Consider the following 21,843-nt stretch of genomic DNA (forward strand, 5'->3'; position numbering starts at 1 on the left):
CCTTTTCAGGAATAAGATATAACTGTGTAGCAGAATTGCTTCTAAGACCAGTTCTCTTTGTCACAGGAAGAGTATTAAAACTCGTGCTTGGATCTTTTAATAACAAAATGATGACATATATTAATGTGCCCTGTTTTTTTTTTTTAAACCAGCATATCTTTCTGAAGCCATGAAGCTAACACAGTCTGAGCAGGTGAGACAATTTTAATATTTCCCACAAGGGTTAGAAAGGTTTTCTTGTGGAGACTTGAATTGTGTATAAAATAAAGTTCTTGAAGGGAAATATGGCTCCTCCCAAAACACTGCCGTCAAAAATACATAAAATGGGGAAGAGATTAGTTTTTCTAAAGGAAATTAAATGAATTGACATACACATACTACTATATATAAAATAGATAATCAACAAAGACCTACTTCACAGCACAGGGACCTCTGCTCAATACTCTGTGATGTAAAAAAAAAAAAAATACTCTGATGACCTTTATGGGAAAAGAATCTAGAAGAGTAGATACATGTACATTTGTAACTGATTCACTTTACTGTACACCTGAGACTAATGCAACTTTGTAAATCAACTGTACTCCAATATAAAGTAAAAATCAAGACTAAATTGCTGCTGATGGCATGCAGACACTGCTTGTCCTTTTTTTCCTAGGGTTTTCTCATAGACCTTAGATTGGCATGTGTGTCTTTGAGAGACCCCTCTTAATGCCTTTTCTGATACTTAGCTCACAGTAAGCAAGCTGGCCTGGCCAAGGGGAAACCACTTGGTCTTTCCTTTGCCTGTCAAAGACCATTTAAATCCACACCTGTCTTTTCCTGAACTCCTAAGCGGTTCTGGCACTTTTATTTCACTAGTGGCTTTACATTGTCTTCTGTGTTTGGGGAGGGCCTGCCTAGGGTTTTAAAGTGCCTTTATACAAAGCTAAATCTTCAACCAAAGGTGATTTCCTGATAATAAAAGTGGCAGATACAGAGGAGTTATTTGGTAAATCTTTAATTGACTTAAGGAGATCTGAGGGATCTCAGTGACAGGGGAGAAAATACCAATTCTGTAGAAGTTGTGTTCCATTCTGGGCACTCCCTTTTGACTGTCAGAACTTCTTGTGTTATCAGTGTGATACAGACAATGCATGGGACCCTTGCTGCTAGAAGGACTTTAGCTAGTTGTAGAATAGAAGTCCAAACTAGAAATTTTCTGATTTTAAGCTGAGTACAAATAGCATTGCGAGGGCTGAGGCACATTCAAAAAAGATTCGATTCAGTGTGTTGATTTGGAATTGGAATAGAACTTACTCTGACTTCTTAAACAGTGTTTTGTTTATGAATAAAGATGGTAGTAGCTTACCTAGAAAGACTATTTATTATTTTGGAAAATGTTTGGCATTCTGTAGAATTACAAACATAATATAAATTTAAAAAATTCAAGTGATACTGGCTTATTCAGAAAGGAAGATACTAGAATAGCATTTACTGGATATTATTAAAGAGAGTTTAAAAAAATGTTAAATTGTACCTTTCTTTCTGTGTAATAGGCTCACTTATCACTGGAACTGCAAAGGGATAGCCACATGAAACAGCTCCTCCTCATCCAGGAGAGATGGAAGAGGGCAAAGCGGGAGGAGAGACTGAAAGCCCAGCAGAGCACAGACAAGGAAGCAGCTGCCCAGCTTCAGGCATCTCACAGACCCTCGGCTGAGGATGCAGACGGCCAGAGCCCCCTGCTCTCTCAGAAGTACAGCCTTTCCACAGAGAAACACTTGCCTGAAATTCAGGGGGTCTTTGACAGGGATCCAGACACACTACTATTTTTACTTCAGCAGAAGAGGGAGCCAGCAGAGCCGTGCATTGGAAGCAAAGCCCCAAAAGATGATAAAACAATTATAGAGGAACAGGCCACCAAAATTGCAGATTTGAAGAGGCATGTGGAATTCCTCGTGGCTGAGAATGAAAGATTACGGAGAGAGAATAAACAGCTAAAGGCAGAAAAGGCCAGACTTCTAAAAGGCCCAATAGAAAAGGAGCTTGATGTAGATGCTGATTTTGTAGAAAAGTCAGAGTTATGGAGCTTGCCACCACATTCAGAAACTGCAACAGCCTCTTCAACCTGGCAGAAGTTTGCCTCAAACACTGGGAAAGCCAAGGATATTCCAATACCCAATCTTCCTCCCTTGGATTTCCCATCTCCAGAACTTCCCCTCATGGAGCTCTCTGAGGATTTTCTGAAAGGATTTATGAATAATTAAAAGGGAAGGCCATAGAAGAGGTAAAGAGAGGAAATAATATGGTAATACAGATAATCTAGCGCCAATGAAGAAGGGAAAGCCGCGTGCAAGGGTAGTCCCGGAGATGCTGCGCCAGGCACACTGCAGAGAAGAGGCTAGGCAGGACTCGGCACAGTCACCGCGGAGCATGTCGCGCGTCTCATTTACTGACTCCAGTGAGTGATTCCAGACCTGGCAGATACGAAACTGTTGGAGGTTCACTTTCTCCTGATACAAACCAAATGGCTACCTGGAATAATTTTTTTCAAGCAACATTTATTTTTATCTTCAGGGTTAAAATTTATAGAAGTATGTTCTGTGTAATTAATCTGTAATGCCATAAACGATAATGCGAAACCTGAATAATATGGTTGCCTGGGGGGCTGCCTTGTATTTGAAACATGCTTTCTATCATGCATTGACTGTACGCGTCTTGTCATGCACGTTTCCTTTGTCCAGTAAGGTGTGTAAGACACACCTTTCTAGAAGAAACTGTGCCACACTTTGCACTACTCGTAACATAATGATAACCTCAAGACTATCAGGAGAGATATTTAAATTTCCATTTATGAAGAAAGGAACCAAATTATTAGTTATGCTTTTTTTAATTACCAGTTTACATTATTAATCAGGGTGCATTTTAAGTTCTAACTTTTTTTGTTTATTGTGTAATGCGTCATTTGAAAATATCAAGGAAATATCCTTTTGTTTTTAATGATGCACGAGTGAAGTAATGCTAGTTGGCAGTATTTGATTGTAATCAATAAAGTAATTGTATTTTATACCTTTGTTAAAAGCAAGTTTTGTTCAGCTTCTGTGTTGGAAATTTTGAACATGAATTTGAAGATGTTCTGTCAAACAATTACTTTGATACATTAGGGATTTCCTTCATGTTTTGTAGTCAGCTACCTCTACAGCTATGGTGGAAGAGAACAAGGAAGTCGCTGAGCCTCTGTGTACCCGGCCTTCGTGGGCTGGCACACAGGGACAGTGTTGAGGCTGGAGGCAGCCGCGCTCCAGTGCAGAGCAGAGGTAGTGGAGCGCTACTTGGATCTCCTCTCTGCAGAGTCCAGTGATGTCCCAGGAGTGGGGAGAAGAGGAAGGTGTAAGTGAAAGAGAAGGGTATAAGCCACTGGGTGTGTCTAAGGCGTACACTGGGGGAGAGGCGAAAATATGGGTGAACGGCATCTCCTGAGGGGACAGGGGCAGCTGGGCTGAGGGGACAGGGCTGGGCCCACAGTCTAGTGATGAAGCCAGCAGGACGGTGAGATGAAGTGGCCACGCAGAGGTCCCTTTTCTCGGGTGCCCATCGTGGTGCAGGTGAGACCAAAAATAAACTTAGCTTCTTAAAATAGGATCAGAGTTGTGTTCTCTGTTGATTGTCCATCTCAGTGTTGTAGTATCCTAGACTCGGAATACTTTGCTTGCCTAACCTTCCTTATAAGAGTTGAGATTTGAAAGATTGTGCCAGTAATGACACTGTTATTAGCCCATTTTACTTTTAAAAATGAGATGTTATGTTTTGATGTGAACACTTTGTAAGACACCCTCCTTTTCTTCCTCTGCCATCTCCCTTCCCCGCCCCCCATTGCTTTCAGCAGTATTCCACAAGGCCCTGCTCTGTGCACTCCCACTAACATCATGTTAAGTAGACTAACCTTACTTCCCCATTGTCTTTGAAGCATTCATTCACACTTTTTAGTACTCCTGTTTCATCTTGTTTTTAGATTTTGTATTTGAGTCTATCAGTAGAATGTATTGGGTTGGCCAAAAGGTTCATTTGGTTTTTTCCATAAGCTGGTTCTGGTAGCACTTAGTTGTCTTTAACATCACTCAAAACAGTTTAGATTGTATTGTGACAACTGTACATCAGTGTGCACTTTTAAAAAGTTACCAAAATTGGTCAATTTCTATGTAGCTTAAATTTTGAGAATGGAGGACTTCCCTGGTGGCTCAGATGGTAAAGCGTCTGCCTACAATGCGGGAGACCTGGGTTCAATCCCTGGGTCAGGAAGATTTCCCTGGAGAAGGAAATGGCAACCCACTCCAGTACTCTTGCCTGGAAAATCCCATGGACGGAGGAGCTTGGTGCAGGCTACTGTCCATGGGGTCGTAAAGAGTCAGGCACGACTGAGCGACTCCACTTTCACTTTGAGAATGGAAGAAAATATTTTCGACATATTATGCTTTATTATTTCAAGAGAGGTAAAAATGCAACTGAAATGCAAAAAAAGATTTGTGCAGTGTATGGAGGTGTTCTGACTGATGGAATGTGTCAAGAGGTTTGTCAAGTTGGCGATTCTTGCTGAACGATGCTCCACAGTCGGGTAGACCAGTTGAAGTTGATAGCGATCAAATCGAGACATTGAGAACAATCCCGACATACTTCAAAATATCCAACTCAAATTTGAAAATCAGTTGCACCAGTTTGATTATGTTATTCCCTTTGATGTTTGAGTTCTACATAAGTTACAAAAGAAACCTTGACCGTACTTCTACACACGATCCTCTAATGAAAACATTCATTTTTAGAACAGGAATGGGCAATGTGACAATGAAAAGTGGATACTGTTCCACGAGGTAAAACAGCAGAGATCTTGGGGCAAGTGAAATGAACCACCACCAACCACACTTAATTCAGGCCAGTCTTCATCTAAAGAAGGTGGTGATGTAGATATGGTGGGATTGGAAGGGAGTCAGTCCTCTATTATGAGCTCCTCTGGAAAACCAAACAATTCCAAGTGTACCGCTTCCAGTTAGACCAAGGGAAAGTAGCGCTCGACAAATAGTGTCTGGAATTGTTCAACAGACAGTGCGTCATCTGCCATCAGCTCACGTTTCTTTGATGATCAGGCAAAACTGACCACTTGACTGGGAAGTTCTGATTCATCCACTGTACTCACCAGACATTGCACCTCCGGATTTCCACGTATTTGGGTCTTTACAAAATTCTCTCAATGGAAAAAAATGTCAATTCCCTGGAAGACTGTTAAGGTACCTGGAACAGCTTGCTTTGCTTGAAAGGATAAAAGTATTGGGAAGATGGGATTATGAAGTTGCCTGAAAATTGGCAAAAGGTAGTGGAACAAAATAGTGATTGAGATTGTTCAATAAAGTTCTTGGTGAAAACAAAAAATGTGTCTCATTTTTACTTAAAAACCGAAGAAATTTTTTGGCCAACCCAGTATATCCCTTTTGACCAGATGACTTGGTACGTTTGCAGCAACCTAACTGTCTCCATGGAGTGAGTGAAAGTCTGATTTAGCTACCCCATGGACTACACAGTCCATGGGATTCTCCAGGCCAGAGTACTGGAGTGGGTTGCCTTTTCCTTCTCCAGGGGATCTTCCCGACCCAGGAATCGAACCAGGGTCTCCTGCATTGCTGACAGATTCTTTACCAACTGAGCCAGCAGAGTGGATGCTTAAAACACTATTCCACAAGGCGCGTGGCCCATCTCCTAACTGGGGTTTGTAGGTGCTCTCTTCTCTCTGTGTAGCTTAAAGCCCTGAAAGGGATTTAGGGAAAGCTTTCTTCCACTAAATGAAATTGAATTATGCGTGTACTGGGAGTGGAGTACACTCCTGTCCGTCCTTAGTGGTGGCCTCTGCTTTTGAACCCAGATAACTGGGCATTAGAAAGCAGTTTTAAATTCTTACTCTCAGCTTTTCACAGAATGTCAACAAAAACATTTCTTTGAGAAAGTTAGTATGTAAGTCCATACTGAATTCAGAAACCATGCTTATGAGGAAATAAGATACTTTAAAAATCATTCTTGAAGCCATTGTCTATCCCTAGTGTTTTAACACAAGGTTATTGAAATAATGAAAATACTTTGTCTCTAGATAATTCAAAACATTAAAACACTATCTTTCTGCTTTTAACACTGTATAGATACTTTTAAAAAAACTGTAGTTGGGTTTTATTAGTTTCAGGTGTACATACAGTGATTTGTTATTTTTATAGATTTTACTCATTTAAAATCAAAATATCAGCTGTATTCCCTGTTCAGTATATCCTTGCAGCTTATTTATTTTATTCACAGTACTTTGTACCTCTTAACCCCGTAACCCAGTCTTGGCCCTCCCCACCTCTATGTCCCCAGTGGTAACCAGTAAGTAGTTTGTTTTCTATTTGTGAATCTGTTTTTGTTACAATCATCTTTTAAGGTGATAATATACAGGATTTGTCCTTCTGATGTATTTCACTAAGCATAGCACCGTACTGGTCCATCCATATTAATGCAAATGGCAGAATTTTCTTTTTCCTTAAGGCCAAGTAATACTACATTTCACAGCCATACTGACACGGGAGGTCGTGTCTCATTGTGGTTTTGATTTGCATTTCTCTCACTAGCAATGTTGAGCATCTTTTCATGTGTGTGGGCCATCTGTCTTCTTTGGAAAAATGTCTTTAAATTTACTGTCCACATTTAATTAATGATGTTTATATAGTTCAGATACTAACCTATATTAGTCATAACACAAGTATTTTCTCCTATTCAGTAAGTTGTCTGTGTCAGTGGTTGCCTTTGTCGGACAAGAACTTTTGTTCACTTTGGTCTCACCTGTTTATTTTTGCCTTTGTTTCCTTTTCCTGAGGAGACAGATTAAAAAAAAAAAAAGTTGTGATTTATGAGTGTTCTGCCTGTTTTCTTCTAAAAGTTTTATGATTTCTGGTCTTAACATTAGGGTCTTTTATCCCTTTTGAGTTTACTTTTTTGTTGGGGAATGTTCTAATTTCATTCTTTTACATGTTAGCTGTCCAGTTTTCCCAGCAGCACTTACTGAGGAGCTTAGTTGGCCGAGTGTGTGGGAGTTGGTTTCTGGGCTGTTTTGTTGCATCGCTGTTTTTGCGCGGTACTCTACTACTTCAGTTACTGTAGTTCTTAATGTAGTTCAGAAGTCAGGGAGCATGATACCTTTTGGCTTTTGTTCTTTTTTCAAGATTGCTTTGGCTGGAACCAATTTTTATGTGATGTTAAAATTTTTAGGATCTTTAAGACCTATTTTCTAAAAGAAATTGAGGCCCTGAAGGTGGGACTTATGTAAACTTGCATACCAGATTGGCAGCAGAGCCGAGGGGAGAGGTCTAGACTAGCAGTCCTGGGCCACTTTTCCTGGGCCGCGCTCGGGTTGTTGTCACTTTCCTACTGTGGCCCAGCGGCCTGGTCACCAAGTTCCTCTCAGGCGCATACTCCCCACTGCACCCCCGCTACTGTTCCCCAAGAAGTTGGAGACCACCCACTGAAAGCGGAGCTCATCCTTAAAATCCCTTGTAGAAATCGTAATGTCCACTTTCTGTAGTTCCCTTTTTCGTCTTTGAGGAGTTGTGACTGAAGTTTTGTTGTTTTAAAAGATGAACAAACCCAGAGTGAGGCAGTCTGCTACAGGGTGTATTTACAACCTATCTGAAAAGATGTGACCTGTGATAATAGTAACAGCTATTATTTACTGAATCATTCTAGACAGTAATCTTTATCATACTGTGTCATAATCCTAGTGTAGCCTAATTGAAGATCTCTGCCAGAACGAGTGGCAAGACTCTCAGGATTTGTCCACCTTGTCCCAGCTGGAAGCCTGTCCTAAGTCACCGACCAATGGTGCCATCTAGTGGATGGTGAGAAACTGACTCTTGTTCCCTTGGAGTTTGTGGTGGGTTGCAGATGAACACGAAATCATTAGTTGGTGTCTAGTAAATCATTCTGTCAAGAGTGGTTTTGCATTTATGAATAAGCCAAAAAAGGTGTGCAATATGAATACAGGCACCATATATTTAGTGAATACCACTGTCCACGAGTACTACAAAATGATAAATGTTGCCCTCATGAAAGTAGTGATGTGGTCAGAAGATGGGGAGATGGCTTCCTAGGTAAAGAACAAAGGCGCAGTTAAATGGGGAGGAGGAACTGAGTAATCTTGGTCAGAATGAGGTCATGGCAAGGCACGTGAGGAAATATTGGGCAGCTCCAACAGATTGTCCTTGTCCATTTCCTAGGAGTGAGGGGGCCAGGGTCAGGTCCTGGTCTTGAGGAATGGAAAATACTTGGGTTATGTTGTCAAGGCTAGGATTTGCTCAGTAGCCAAAAGGGTCCTGGTAAGCTGGGGCCAGTTTTTATGGTCCTGTGTGGTAGACATTAAATGAGGGGGGCGGGGGAAAGAGGTAGTGTTTTCTCAGTATGGCAGAAGGATGAGAGGTGGAGGACTCAAGACACAAATGAGATTGTCTTGAAAGTACAAGCCCAGGGAGAAAAAGGATACAGTACAGTTTACATACTTAATGACCTCATCAGGGGTTTCCAGAGGTAAATGAGAGTTTTGAGAGAGAGGTTAGGAAAGGGAGGCTGTAGAGATTTGAGGAGCCAGATGACTTTCAGGCCTATCTTCCTGGAAGTCGGTTCTCCAAATAAGTCTTGGTACTGAGAGTACGAAGTCCCAGGGCCTCCGTTGCTACCAACAGGTTTTTTATGGGCTTCAGATCATATTATTTCCCTGTTCTTATGAGAAAATGCCTGTGTTCAGGGAAGGGCCCAGGTATCTGAAACATGCTGATCACTGCTGCAAAATTCTTTAGTTTCAGCGTGAATAAAAACAAAGTTGTGTGGAGGCAGTAATAGGGTCACAGACCAATTTTATTTAAATAACCAACACTTTGAGTCTTGTGGTGAATTCTAGAAGGACATTTGCTTTGGTCTTTCAGGTTGAATATAGTACTTGAATTAAAAAAAATTTAAAACATAGACTCATTTGGCACAAAACTGGCAAAAGAATGAATAGGATCACAGTTCAAGACAGGGACTTGGACTTTGGTGTAATTTTTCAGCCCAGCTGAAAAATAGCATTGCCTTTCCATGTTGTGTTCAGTTGCACAGTTGTGTCTGACTTTGCGACCCTTTGGACCACAGCCCACCAAGCTCCTCTGTCCATGGGGATTCTCCGGGCAAGAAAACTAGAGTGGGTTGCCATGCTCTCCAGGGCATTTCCCAGACCTAGGAGTCAAACCAGTTTCCTGCACTGCAGGCAGAATCTTTGCCTACTGAGTCATCAGGGAACACAGCTCAGTAATAGTAAAATAAGTAAACAGTAAATCTACTTGTGGGATTATAAAGCTACTAGAAATATTTAGCATTACATACTATTTGGTTTTTCCCAACTAACATACCAGTTTTTATATAACACATGATCTATGCTCTGTAAAGCAGAATAATACAAAAGAAAGACTTGTGGGAAGTAAACCAACAGCGATCATCCCCTTACCCTCAATCCTTTATACTGGTTGGTACTCGAGTATCTTAATCAGGAAAACACAAGATGATGCAGTTTTTTAGTTCCTGTGGTTTTAAAAAGCGAGTAATTTCAGGATGACTTAAGTGTTCATCCCTGTCTTACCTCTTAATAAACCCTTTCCCCCAGAGTTTAGACAGTAATGGAACTGATAACTGGTTAAAAAGATGTGAATGGTATGCCAAGACCAAAATCTGGACTCCCTAACTCAAGTGCCATACGTGAAAGTGGAGTACAGTAGGTCCTACGTAGTGCCTCAGAGATCCACTAACCAGGACGGATCCCTGACTCGAGATTCTAATTTCTGGAGCTTGTACTTTTTTTTTTTTTTTTAAACACATAACCATATGTCTCCAGGCTCAATTTAAGTGGGCTTACCATTGCAACTTTAATTTCTCCTCAGGGAGGGTGTGTGACAGGGTGAACAAGTCACATGGTAACCAATTAACAGATGTTTCAACTTTTTTACTATTAGTCCTAGAATTTGTTTCTGAAATTCTGTAGCTTCACTGGATTTTGAAAGCTTTGATTCAAATAATCTTTTGTTGTACAGTCACTTCAGCTGTTTCAAAAATGCAGATTTACCCAAGCATGATTAATATATAGGGAACAATTTGAACATGTTTGCTAAGTGGGAATTCTGACTGCAGGAAAAACCATACTGAAGAGTGTGGCGCCTGGACTATCACTGTGGTATCGAGCCACACCCATCTATATCTGGTGCTAAAACGTTCCCTCTAGTTTCAGATAACCTCCTCCTAACCTCTTGACAGTATCTCCATCACAAGCTGCAACCCTTCTGATGCCCACTTCCAAAGCCAGCCTCCGGTCTTCAAGGTAAAGTGCCATACTTGCAGTGTTAATCTGTTTCTTAAACATTTAACACATGTAAAACCAGTACTGCCTTTAAAAAATGTAGTTCTGATAAAGGTTGTGAATGTTATGCCCACATTCTATCCCCCCCCACCCCTTTCAGTCCCATGGTTTTTATGGGACTTCTTGCACGGTGCTATGATTTTTAGCAATTGGCTATTATAATGGGATTCTGTCTCCTTTAGTGAAAGGTTATAAGGTGGAAATGTTGTAGGCTGGCTTTTTCCCTTTCCATCTGGAAAAAGTTTACTAACAACGTTTTGTTCAACATTTGTTTCTAAATAATGTTATATTTATTAGAAAATTTTGGTGAAAAGTTCCCATATATGCCATCTGCGGTTACTAATTTCCAAATGAACCACTGGACATCTTAGGCTGGCTAAAGTTTCGGCTGATTAAGAAAAGCACCTGGCGATCAGTGTCTCCAGATGTTAACTATAGAATAGGGGAGAAGAGACTACACTCCCTTGCCTGTGACACACCCTGGAAGGTGTCTACTGAACTCTATCTTCCATGGGGATTTGTGATATTCACCTCTTAAACTGGCAGTCCTAGAAGCAGCTCCAACCCCTCTGCTCCTTTAGAATTTGAGTTTACTGATTTTGTAAGTCATTGTTGAAAGTATGTTTGATGTCTCAGCTACTGTGTCCAGGGAAAGGGGCTAGAAGGCAGGTTAGAATGTCCCCGACTTCCACTGCCAGGCTCGATCAGGTTCAGCCTTTGTGTAGGAATTGTAGTTTGGTTGACAAGTGGCTCAAGCAACAGCAAGAGAAGCAAAAACCTTTTGGAAGAAACTCAGCAAAGACTGGGCTCCCGGCTGACTTCAAGGGGCCAGCAGGATAGTCTACTCCAGAATTAGTGTCTTGGGCTTGAAATTAATTTCACATCTAAACTAAATCTGATGGAATATACGAAAACATTAAGCAAAAGATAGCATTTAAGGAGTTGAGGCACTTTTTGAAAAATGGTATTAAAATATAATAAACTTACAAAGGCTGTAGTCATCAGCTCCTTGCTCTCTATCTTTAAACCACTGGCCCTCCAGTTATCATCCACACCATTAACCCCTGTGCCAGGCAGAATATTGATGTGAAATGTAACTGCTCGCATCCTGGCTGAAACTTCCCTGGAGCAGAGAGTGACATGGCCTAAAATGGTGGTCATGAGCAACAGAGTAAAAACTAGCCACTCACCTACAAGGTCATAACTTAGGCTACTGTTTTTTTTCATTTTAAATGATGTGCTTTCAGCTAAGAAAAGCTCATGCCTTCAACATCCTGCAGGTGTCAGTGGAGGGCTGCATTTTTTTCAGTAAAACTCAAAAGGTTAGGATTATAAGCTTCAAGCAAATCAGTTCAGTTGCTCAGTCATGTCTGACTCTTTGCGACCCCAGCACGTGACCCCTTTGCGTGAACTACAGCACGCCAGGCCTCCCTGTCCATCACCATCTCCCGGAGTTCACTCAGACTCATGTCCATCGAGTCGGTGATGCCATCCAGCCATCTCATCCTCTGTCATCCCCCTTTCCACCTGCCCCCAATCCCTCCCAGCATCAGAGTCTTTTCCAATGAGTCAGCTCTTCGCATGAGGTGGCCAAAGTTTTGGAGCTTCAGCTTTAGCATCAGTCTTTCCAAAGAACACCCAGGACTGATCTCCTTTAGGATGGACTGGCTGGATCTCCTTGCAGTCCAAGGGACTCTCAAGAGTCTTCTCCAACACCACAGTTCTAAAGCATCAATTCTTCAGCGCTCAGCCTTCTTCACAGTCCAGCTCACACATCCATACATGACTATTGGAAAAACCATAGCCTTGACTAGATGGATCTTTTTTGGCAAAGTAATGTCTCTGCTTTTGAATATGCTATCTAGGTTGGTCATAACTTTTCTTCCAAGGAGTAAGCGTCTTTTAACTTCATGGCTGCAGCCACCATCTGCAGTGATTTTGGAGCCCCCCAAAATAAAGTCTGACACTGTTTCCACTGTTTCTCCATCTATTTGCCATCTGATAATAGTCGTCAGCTATTAAAGCCAAGACTCCAAATTAATGCAGCCACCAAGGTTGCATAGTAAGTAACAGAACTCATATTTAATGCAGGTTGAGTGACTTCAGGCTCTTCCCTGCCTGCCTCCTTGTCTCCTCACACCCCAACTGTATGTTAGCAAGTATCTCTGTAGTGAAAAACACTTACTTGAAATTGTATAATCTCATAATTATGACATATAAAATGTATGAGTTCCTCTGTGAAATAAATTTGTTCGCAACATGTTGGAGTTCTCCGTATTCATCAGCTGGGCCAAAGGACAAGAAACTCGAGGCACTGACCTGCTTCTGGGAGAGGACAATGTACCACAAGAAAAGGCTGGTAAGTCACCTTGACGGTGATGAAGCCTTGGATACAGACAGCAAGAGGGAGGACACTTACACCAGCCCAGTTTTGATAAAGTCCTTTTAATGGAAAATGTAAAACCCCTCTCAACTTTACAAAGCCATATGTAACACTTGCACTTTAACAAATAAAAGCAAGCCAATGTTTTAAAAAAATACATCATTAAATGTATATATGTATATATTTACATAGCATATTAAGTTTAATATTTAGCTTTAAAAGTTCACATAAATTTTACCAAAATGAGACAATTTTAAATAAATTACACCTTTTGAAAATGTTTAATTGTACAGTCAATAGCTTCAACAAAATATTGAAGTGTCTGTAGTAGCTACTTTATATACTTCATATTTTACAAACTTTACAATGATTTGGCAGTAATTTTCTGATTATGACATGTATGCTGTGCGATTCAGCAATTCCCCAAATGCAGGCAAGAGCTGGTGTTTGTGTCCTATTCTCACAGTAACTGTCTCAGTGTAGTGAAAAATACCAGTTATTTTAGTAAACTGTACAAGGTCACATTTACACTTGATCAACAATATAGCATAGAATTTTGTATTTTTTTTCCAAAAATAAATACATCATTTTAAATCTGGCATTTTCACAAACATCATATACACTATAATACAAAAACAGCTACGAATTGCTGCTTTTAAAATTTAGCTTGTTTTAATATTGAATCACAGGACCTGTGACTTACGCTATACTGCTGTGGTGTCAGTAACAAGTAATTACTACATAGAGAATTTCTCGGCACTGATGGTTTTATGAAACTGAAGTCAGTGTACATACATATCATTGTCTAAGAGTAAGTAATTCCAGTTCAATGGTCTAAAAACATTAAACTGGACCACACCTAATTTTCTTCCATAGCCTCTACTTCATCTTCATGTATCTTCAAAGCTCTCACCATTTCCTTGACTGCATGATACAAGATATTTTTAACCTGAAAGAGATGTTGTATTTCTAATCACTTCAGCAGGACATAAAGTAACAAATGAAAACTGCGTCAGGAGTTTTAAAACAAACTGAAGCCAGTTAAAATGAGTCACACAATTAAATACTGGTTTGGTTGGTACTGTGACAAACCAGGCATGACAGCCTAAGCTGTTATGCATGTTTCATAATTCTGAACATGAAAAGCCTGCAGAACAGGAAGCAGTTAGAAAACTCATCTCTTACCTGTAGTTTATCATCGTAATTGATTTCTTCCTTCAAAAGTCTTAGTTCTTGTGTTAAATGAAATGACTGCACGAGATGTTCTGGAGACACAAAGTCTTCAGTTACCTGAATACAGCTGTGAAAATTCTGTACCTATTCCCCAAACAGTAAAACAGAAGTTTCAGGAGGTGGGAATAAAGAGATGCAAAGTGGTCTCTTAACAAGAGACAATTCACGAAAGAACTTATTTTCTCCAAAACATCAAATGCATTTCATATGCATTTCATCAAACGCATATGAGAAAGTTTACCACTGAACAGTTTTCATGTAACGTGACTTCATGTAAATAGGATATTTTTAAATGATGCAAGAAAAAGAACTCTTCCAGGAATCCTTCAGAGAGGCTGATAACTGGATCCTAATTATCAATTTTGTCAAGGTAGATTTTTGGGTGTTAATTAAGAACAACAAAAACAAACCGCTGTGGAGAACAGAATGGCAACCTGCTCCAGTATTCTTGCCTGAAGAATCCTATGGGCAGAGGTGCCTAGCGGGCTATAGTCCATGGGGTCGCAGAGTCAGACATGACTGAGCGACTAACAGAGTCCTATGAATTGGGAATTATCAAATTAAAATTTAAATTAGCCCACTAAATATAATTTGTTTTATAATCTTATCATATATATCTAATCTTTTATTAGATAAATATGTTTAAATATTGTCTTGGGAAAACAGTTTTTGAAAGTATAATTGCATGCTAACTGCTGCTGCTGAGTCACTTCAGCTGTGTTCAACTCTGCGACCCACAGACGGCGCCCCAGGCAAGAACACTGGAGTGGGCTGCCATCTCCTCCTCCAGTGTATGAAAGTGAAGAGTGAAAGTGAAGTTGCTCAGTCGTATCCGATTCTTAGTGACCCCATGGACTGCAGCCTACCAGGCTCCCCCATCCATGGGATTTTCCAGGCAAGAGCACTGCATGCTAGCTAGGAAAGCACTAATCATTTTACAGTTATCCTTGGTTGAGGAGTGTAGCTAAGTTATATGTAAGTACTCCTATACTATTACTGTTAATATAGAAGTAGTAATAATAGATTATTTAGATCAGAGACAGGCAAACTATGTCCAGCAGGCCAAATCTGGTCCACCACTTGGTGTATGGCAAGTAAGCTGAGAAGGTTTTTACACTTCTAAAGGATTGGGGCAGGGGGAATTTGTGACATGAAAATTGTATGAAATTTGAATTTCAGTGTCCATAAATAAAGTTTTATTGGAACTTAAAAAAAATGAACCCCGCTGTATGGAAGGTATGTTTTCCCAATCAGTGCAGTTAATCTGGATGTCTGGTGTTGCTCCTTTGACTTTCAGCATTTGGTCATTTCACTGTTAAGTGTCGTTTCCTTTAATCTACTCTCTGGTGTAAAACTTAAGTTTGATTATTTGTGAGGAAATGTGATGAAAACTAGTTCCAGAAAGATCTTCTGACCACACAGTTTTAGAACTCTCCTAGGATTTTTTTGGTGTGCCTTTCTTTCAAATAAACCAGTTAAAGATATCCTTCAGTCTCTTGTGTTATCAATACAACCGTCTTTCTACTAGTTCTTTTTCTCTTGACTAAATGGTTTCACAAGAAGCCAGTCAACATCATGTGTTATTTGTTCAGCATGTACAAACTGACTCTGCACTTTACAATTTCTTTAGAACTGCTTGACAGAGAAAGGATCAAGCTTATCCAATCTGGATTATTTCTATGCTGTAACTCCAGTGATGTTAAAAGATATCATAAAATTCCTGGGAAAGGAGAAATAACTGAAAAACTAAGCATTTACATTTATTCTCATTTTTTAAAATATGAAAATAAATTTAACTGAGAGAACTGTGAGGGGGGAGATAGTAAGTGGGAAAAAAATCTGATAAGAGTGATCAAATTCCGAAGGGGCTGGAATGTCTCCTCTGGGCGTAATGACCACCTGAACGGCTACAGATGTCTATTCTTTAACTCAAGCACTGTGAGTCTACTGGTAACGTGATGGCACACATATATTTAACATTTTCTTCAAGCAGTCATTAGGGTGTTGGTCCCTCTGGAGGATGCACATAGTGGATGCCTCACATTGTCAGCATCGCAGTACAGTCCCAGTGGGTCTTCTTTATGTGTCTGCAGAACAGATGCTCTATTTCACAGAGCAGGAAACTACGGACAAGAGATCAGCGCCTGTTCCAAGGTAAATCAGCCAACAAAATGGCAAGTCAACAGGAACTCAGTTCCCGTGATCTCTTGTGTAGCAGAGATGCTTTACAATCCTGCATTAACTCAGTCATGCCAACATACAGTCTCCAAATACCCTGTCCCATCTTACATTCAGCTGAACAAGCTGTGGGGAGTAAAGTCAGTTTTTCTGAAGTCTGAGCCTTTAACTTTTAGCATGTGAATCTTTAAAAAAAAAATAACTTCATCAATATCCTAGTTTTGTTCATACATCATTTGCCGTCCCCACCCCACCCTTTTCATAGTCCTTTAGCCCTTTGAGCATATTTAAGATAACTGACTTGAAGTCTACGACAAGTCAGTCTGATGTCTGGCCTTCCTCCGAACAGTTTCTGTTGAGCTATTTTTCCCCTGTGAAGGGGCCATCCTTTACTGTTTCTGTGTATGGCTGGAGACTTCTGGTTGAAGACTTCTGGGGCATCTAAACATTATAATGCACTAGCTACAATCAGATTCTACCCCCGCCGAAGAGTGCTGCTGTTGACTGACATGGGTTGTAGTCATCCATTTGTTTTATGATCTTTCCAAACTACTTTTCAAAGACTGTTGTTTTGGGGTCTGGTCACTGATGTCTGTGTTAGGTTATCTAAGGTGTTAGAGATTTCCTTAAAGACCAAAAACTGCATACCCTTTTCTTCATTAAGCAGGCCCCTGTCCAATGTTAAGTTTTGAAGTAGATTCTAGAGCTCTGAAAAAGTTGATTCTGTTGGTCTTAGCCAGTTTATGGTTGTTTTAAAAGCACTCTTAGATGATGACTGTTTCCTGATGACCTCAAATTGATATTTATAAATTGCTTGAAGACTTTAGGGTTAAGGTTTAGTTTTAAAGCAGAACATATTTGAACTTCCCATTCTACTTACCCCTTTCTGGGCCATCTTGTGAGTCATTTTACATTTCACTTCCTTGGTAGATTATCTTAATTCATACTTGCCTTCAAGGATCAGTTGTAATCATAAGTAGGTAATGTTTAAAAAATGTAACTTTTGTTTTCATGGTAGGAAAGTTATCTTAACACTGATTTTTGTCTAAGTCCTTTTAGTCATAAGAATGCAGATAATTTACAACTTAGGAATATTATTAACTTACTGTGAATGACCAAACACAAATCAATTAAGCAATTAAGGAAAACATTACCAGTAAAGATTCTGTGTTAATTTAGAAAACAAAACAAAAAAACTATTGCTGTTTAGAACTAAAAGCTACTCTAAACCTCAGGATACTAGAGCTGAGACAAAGTAAATCCTGGAGGTCACGATCCATCTGCTTTGTCCCAGGATATACAAACACAGGGGTTTCACAGGCTCAGCCATGTTTGCCAACAGAAGATTTTTAAGCCTGCAATTCTAGAGTAGTTCTTAGAATATAAGGAGGGCTGCTATGACACTTTCCCTCAGTTTGCCAAGATATGCATCTGAATGCCCCTGCTGAGTCCTGCCTCCCTCCCTCCCCGAGCCCCAGGTCTTTCAAAGTGTTCACTGCTGACAAAGAAAAGTATGTTGATTCTTCCCTAGCACTGGTGGACTGTCAATTCATGTGCTATCATTTGGTTGAAAGCTTCCTGATTGATAGATGCCTTGGGTTTGCCAGGGCTTTCTATTTGTGCAGTTCTTAAAGCATGGTTCCCAGACAATAACATCAGAGTCACCTGGAAACTTGTTAGAAATGTAGAATTTCAGGCCTTTCCTCAGACCCACTCTGGGCTTAAGGTCTAGCATTATGTGTTATATCAAGCGCTCCAGGAATTCTGGTGTATGCTATAGTGTGAGAAGCACTGACTTAAGCTCTGGGATTATTTTTAAGGGCTATCTGTGGTTTGGTGGAAGTGTTGAAGCCATCAATGAAAAGTTTTCAGGACTTAGTTCTAAGGACTAAATAAGTTGTAAATAATCATGCATCTTAAGTCCAAGTTACACTGTGAATGGAGTTTGTACTTCCTTTTAATTCTCTGTAAAAACCACATTACCACCACTTGTGAGTCATGGCCAACACCCTTTCAACAGAGTGCAAATAACTGCACTGCCATCATCACACCATGTAAAGGAAGGAAGGTAGAAATGCTTGCAATTTTATGCCAAAATATGCAGTAGGTAAGTTTTTGTTTTGGAACACTCAACAATTTAGTGGCAGAGCTCAAAATAGAATTTGCCAGTTTAGGTCACAGATGCTGCTTCAGTCTATTTAAGCATAGCACCTTAAGTAGGAGTATGTGTGTATATACAGATCAGATACAAGTGCCCAGAGATGCTAAAGCACAGTGACTTCTGAACTTTAAACAGCATTATTTTGCCCACTATTTTGAGGAAAAAAAGACTATTCTCTTCCCTCTCTCCCCCTAAAGAAAGTACAAGCAGTAGAGAGACTTTTACATCATGGACTCTCTATGGTTCTCTGCTAATAGTGAGTATCTCTAGGGTAGAGGAACTGAGGGCAAAGGTGAGAAAAAGACTTAATTTTCACCATGACCCTTGTGTACTGTTTGAGTTTTTAAAAATCGGATGGATTACATTTTCAAAAGAAAAAAAAGATTTAAAAATAGCTGGGCTTCCCTAGCTCAGTTGGTAAAGAATCCACCTGCGATGTAGGAGACCCCAGTTTGATTCCTGGGTCGGGAAGATCCGCTGGAGAAGGGAAGAGGCTACCCACTCCCGCACTCTTGGGCTTCCCTGTGGCTCAGCTGGTAAAGAATCCACCTGCAATGCGGGAGACCTGGGTTCGATCCCTGGCTTGGGAAGACCCCCTGGAGAAGGGAAAGGCTACTTACTCACTCCAATATTCTGGCCTGGAGAATTCCATGGACTAAGTCCATGGGGTCGCAAAGAGTTGGACACGACTGAGCAACTTTCACTTTTTCCTAAACAGTACTGAACTGAATGTCCACATGAAAAAACCACCTCAGTTCACAAGCACTATGTACAAACTAAAAAGTAGATAACAGACCTAAATGTAAGACTAACAACTATAAAACTTCTAGAAGAAAATTTAAGAGACAGTTTTTTTGATCTTGACCTAGCCAAAAATTCTGCAGATACAATAAAAGTATAAATAAAGAAAAAAGTTGATCAATTGAACTTCATCAAAAAGCATCTTTGGAAGACACTATTAAGAAAATGGAAGGATAAGTAAGCTGCAGATTCGAAGAAGATATGTAAAAACTAAAAAGCACATATCAGATATAGGACTCTTACGTAGAGCAGGTAGACACCTCCAACACAGTAAGGAAAAAGAACCCAATTACAAAAATGTATATATAAATGCATTGCAAACACTTCTCCTACTCTTTGGGTTACATTTTCACTCTCTTAATAGTGCTTTTTAATGAACAGAAACTCTTAATTTTAATATATTCCAGCTTATGCATTTTGAAAATAATGGACAAATATTTAAACACACATTTACCAGAACAGATTTACAGATGGCAAGTAAGCACATGAAAAGATGTTCAACTTATTTAGATATTAAGAAAATGTAAATTAAAGCCATAATGAGATAAAAATGCATACATTCAAATGCTTAAAAACAAAACTAAGAGTAAATAGAGGAAATGGAACTCAAAACTAAGAGTAAATAGAGGAAATGGAACTCACATGTACTGCTTTGGAGAATGGAAAATGGTATAACCACCAGATTCGCAGTATCTTATCAAGTAAATCATACACTCCTCCCAGCTGCTGGCCTTGGCCTCGGGCTCGGGGTGGCTCCTCAGGGTCACAGCCCCTGGCCTCGGGTGCGAGGTGGCTTCTCCTGGCCACCCCTGACCTCCAACGCAGGATAGCTCCTCCCGGCCGCCACCCCTGACCTCGGATGCGGGGTGTCTCCTCTCGGCCGCTGCCCCTGACCTTGGACGCGGGGTAGCTCCTCTTGGTCCTCCCTGCGCTGTGAGGAGCCACCTCACGCCCGAGGCCAGGGGCAGCAGCTGGGAGGAGCCACCCACACCCGAGGCCAGGGCTGGCGGCTGGGAGGAGCATCCCAAGGAGCAGTGGTTATGCAGGCGCAGGAGGGCCTAGAGGAGCTATCCCACGTTGAAGGTCAGGAACTGCGGCGGTAAGAAGATAACCCTCATCCAAGGTAAGGAGCAGCTGCTGTGCTTTGCTGGAGCAGCCGTGAAGAGATAACCCACGCCCAAGGTAAAAGAAACCCAAGTTAAGATGGTAGGTGTTGCAAGAGGGCATCAGAGGGCAGACACACTGAAACTATACTTACAGAAAACTAGTCAATCTAATCACACTAGGACCACAGCCTTGTCTAACTCAATGAAACCAAGCCATGCCTGTGGGGCAACCCAAGTCGGGCGGGTCACTGTAGAGAGGTCTGACAGAATGTGGTCCACTGGAGAAGGGAATGGCAAACCACTTCGGTATTCTTGCCTTGAGAACCCCATGAACAGTATGAAAAGGCAAAATGATAGGATACCAAAAGAGGAAATCCCCAGGTCATTAGGTGCCCAATATGCTACTGGAGATCAGTGGAGAAATAACTCCAGAAAGAATGAAGGGATGGAGCCAAAGCAAAAACAATACCCAGCTGTGGATGTGACTGGTGATAGAAGCAAGATCCGATGCGGTAAAGAGCAATATTGCGTAGGAACCTGGAATGTCAGGTCCATGAATCAAGGCAAATTGGAAGTGGTCAAACAAGAGATGGCAAGGGTGAACGTCGACATTCTAGGAATCAGCGAACTGAAATGGACTGGAATGGGTGAATTTAACTCAGATGACCATTATATCTACTACTGCGGGCAGGAATCCCTCAGAAGAAATGGAGTAGCCATCATGGTCAACAGAAGAGTCCGAAATGCAGTACTTGGATGCAATCTCAAAAACGACAGAATGATCTCTGTTGTCTCCAAGGCAAACCATTCAATATCAGAGTTATCCAAGTCTATGCCCCAACCAGTAATGCTGAAGAAGCTGAAGTTAAAATTTTTTATGAAGACCTACAAGACCTTTTAGAACTAACACCCAAAGAAGATGTCCTTTTCATTCTAGGGGACTGGAATGCAAAAGTAGGAAGTTAAGAAACACCTGGAGTAACAGGCAAATTTGGCCTTGGAATGCGGAATGAAGCAGGGTAATAGAGTTTTGCCAAGAAAATGCACTGGTCATAGCAAACACCCTCTTCCAACAACACAAGAGAAGACTCTACACATGGACATCACCAGATGGTCAACACCGAAATCAGACTGCACCGAATGTAGCCAAAGATGGAGAAGCTCTATACAGTCAACAAAAGCAAGACCAGGAGCTGACTGTGGCTCAGATCATGAACTCCTTATTACCAAATTCAGACTGAAACTGAAGAAAGTAGGGAAAACTGCTAGACCATTCAGGTATGACCTAAATCAAATCCTTTATGATTATACAGTAGAAGTGAGAAATAGATTGAAGGGCCTAGATCTGATAGATAGAGTGCCTAATGAACTATGGAATGAGGTTCGTGATGTTGTACAGGAGACAGGGATCAAGACCATCCCCATGGAAAAGAAATGCAAGAGAGCAAAAGGGCTGTCTGGGGAGGCCTTACAAATAGCTGTGAAAAGAAGAGAGGTGAAAAGCAAAAGAGAAAAGGAAAGATATAAGCATCTGAATGCAGAGTTCCAAAGAATAGCA

The 21,843-nt window shown here is 40.7% G+C and overlaps 2 protein-coding genes across 34 annotated transcripts in view; one reads left to right on the forward strand and one right to left on the reverse strand.

Moving 5' to 3' along the window:
- The window catches only part of NRBF2 (nuclear receptor binding factor 2), a 28,404-nt gene extending 25,358 nt beyond the window's left edge, over window positions 1-3,046 (forward strand). For both annotated transcript variants that reach the window (XM_069571797.1, XM_069571798.1), the window contains 2 exons: window positions 153-193; window positions 1,536-3,046. In XM_069571797.1, the coding sequence (XP_069427898.1) occupies window positions 153-193; window positions 1,536-2,246 (752 nt within the window). In that variant the 3' untranslated portion in view covers window positions 2,247-3,046. The remainder of the gene's footprint in view (window positions 1-152; window positions 194-1,535) is intronic.
- A 9,806-nt stretch (window positions 3,047-12,852) lies between these two features.
- Window positions 12,853-21,843, reverse strand: part of JMJD1C (jumonji domain containing 1C) — a 321,872-nt gene continuing 312,881 nt past the window's right edge. For all 32 annotated transcript variants that reach the window (XM_069571773.1, XM_069571772.1, XM_069571765.1 and 29 more), the window contains 2 exons: window positions 13,992-14,123; window positions 12,853-13,755 (listed from right to left, as the gene is read on the reverse strand). In XM_069571773.1, the coding sequence (XP_069427874.1) occupies window positions 13,666-13,755; window positions 13,992-14,123 (222 nt within the window). In that variant the 3' untranslated portion in view covers window positions 12,853-13,665. The remainder of the gene's footprint in view (window positions 13,756-13,991; window positions 14,124-21,843) is intronic.

Source organism: Ovis canadensis, chromosome 25 (genome assembly GCF_042477335.2).
Source record: "Ovis canadensis isolate MfBH-ARS-UI-01 breed Bighorn chromosome 25, ARS-UI_OviCan_v2, whole genome shotgun sequence".
Lineage (NCBI taxonomy): Eukaryota > Metazoa > Chordata > Mammalia > Artiodactyla > Bovidae > Ovis > Ovis canadensis.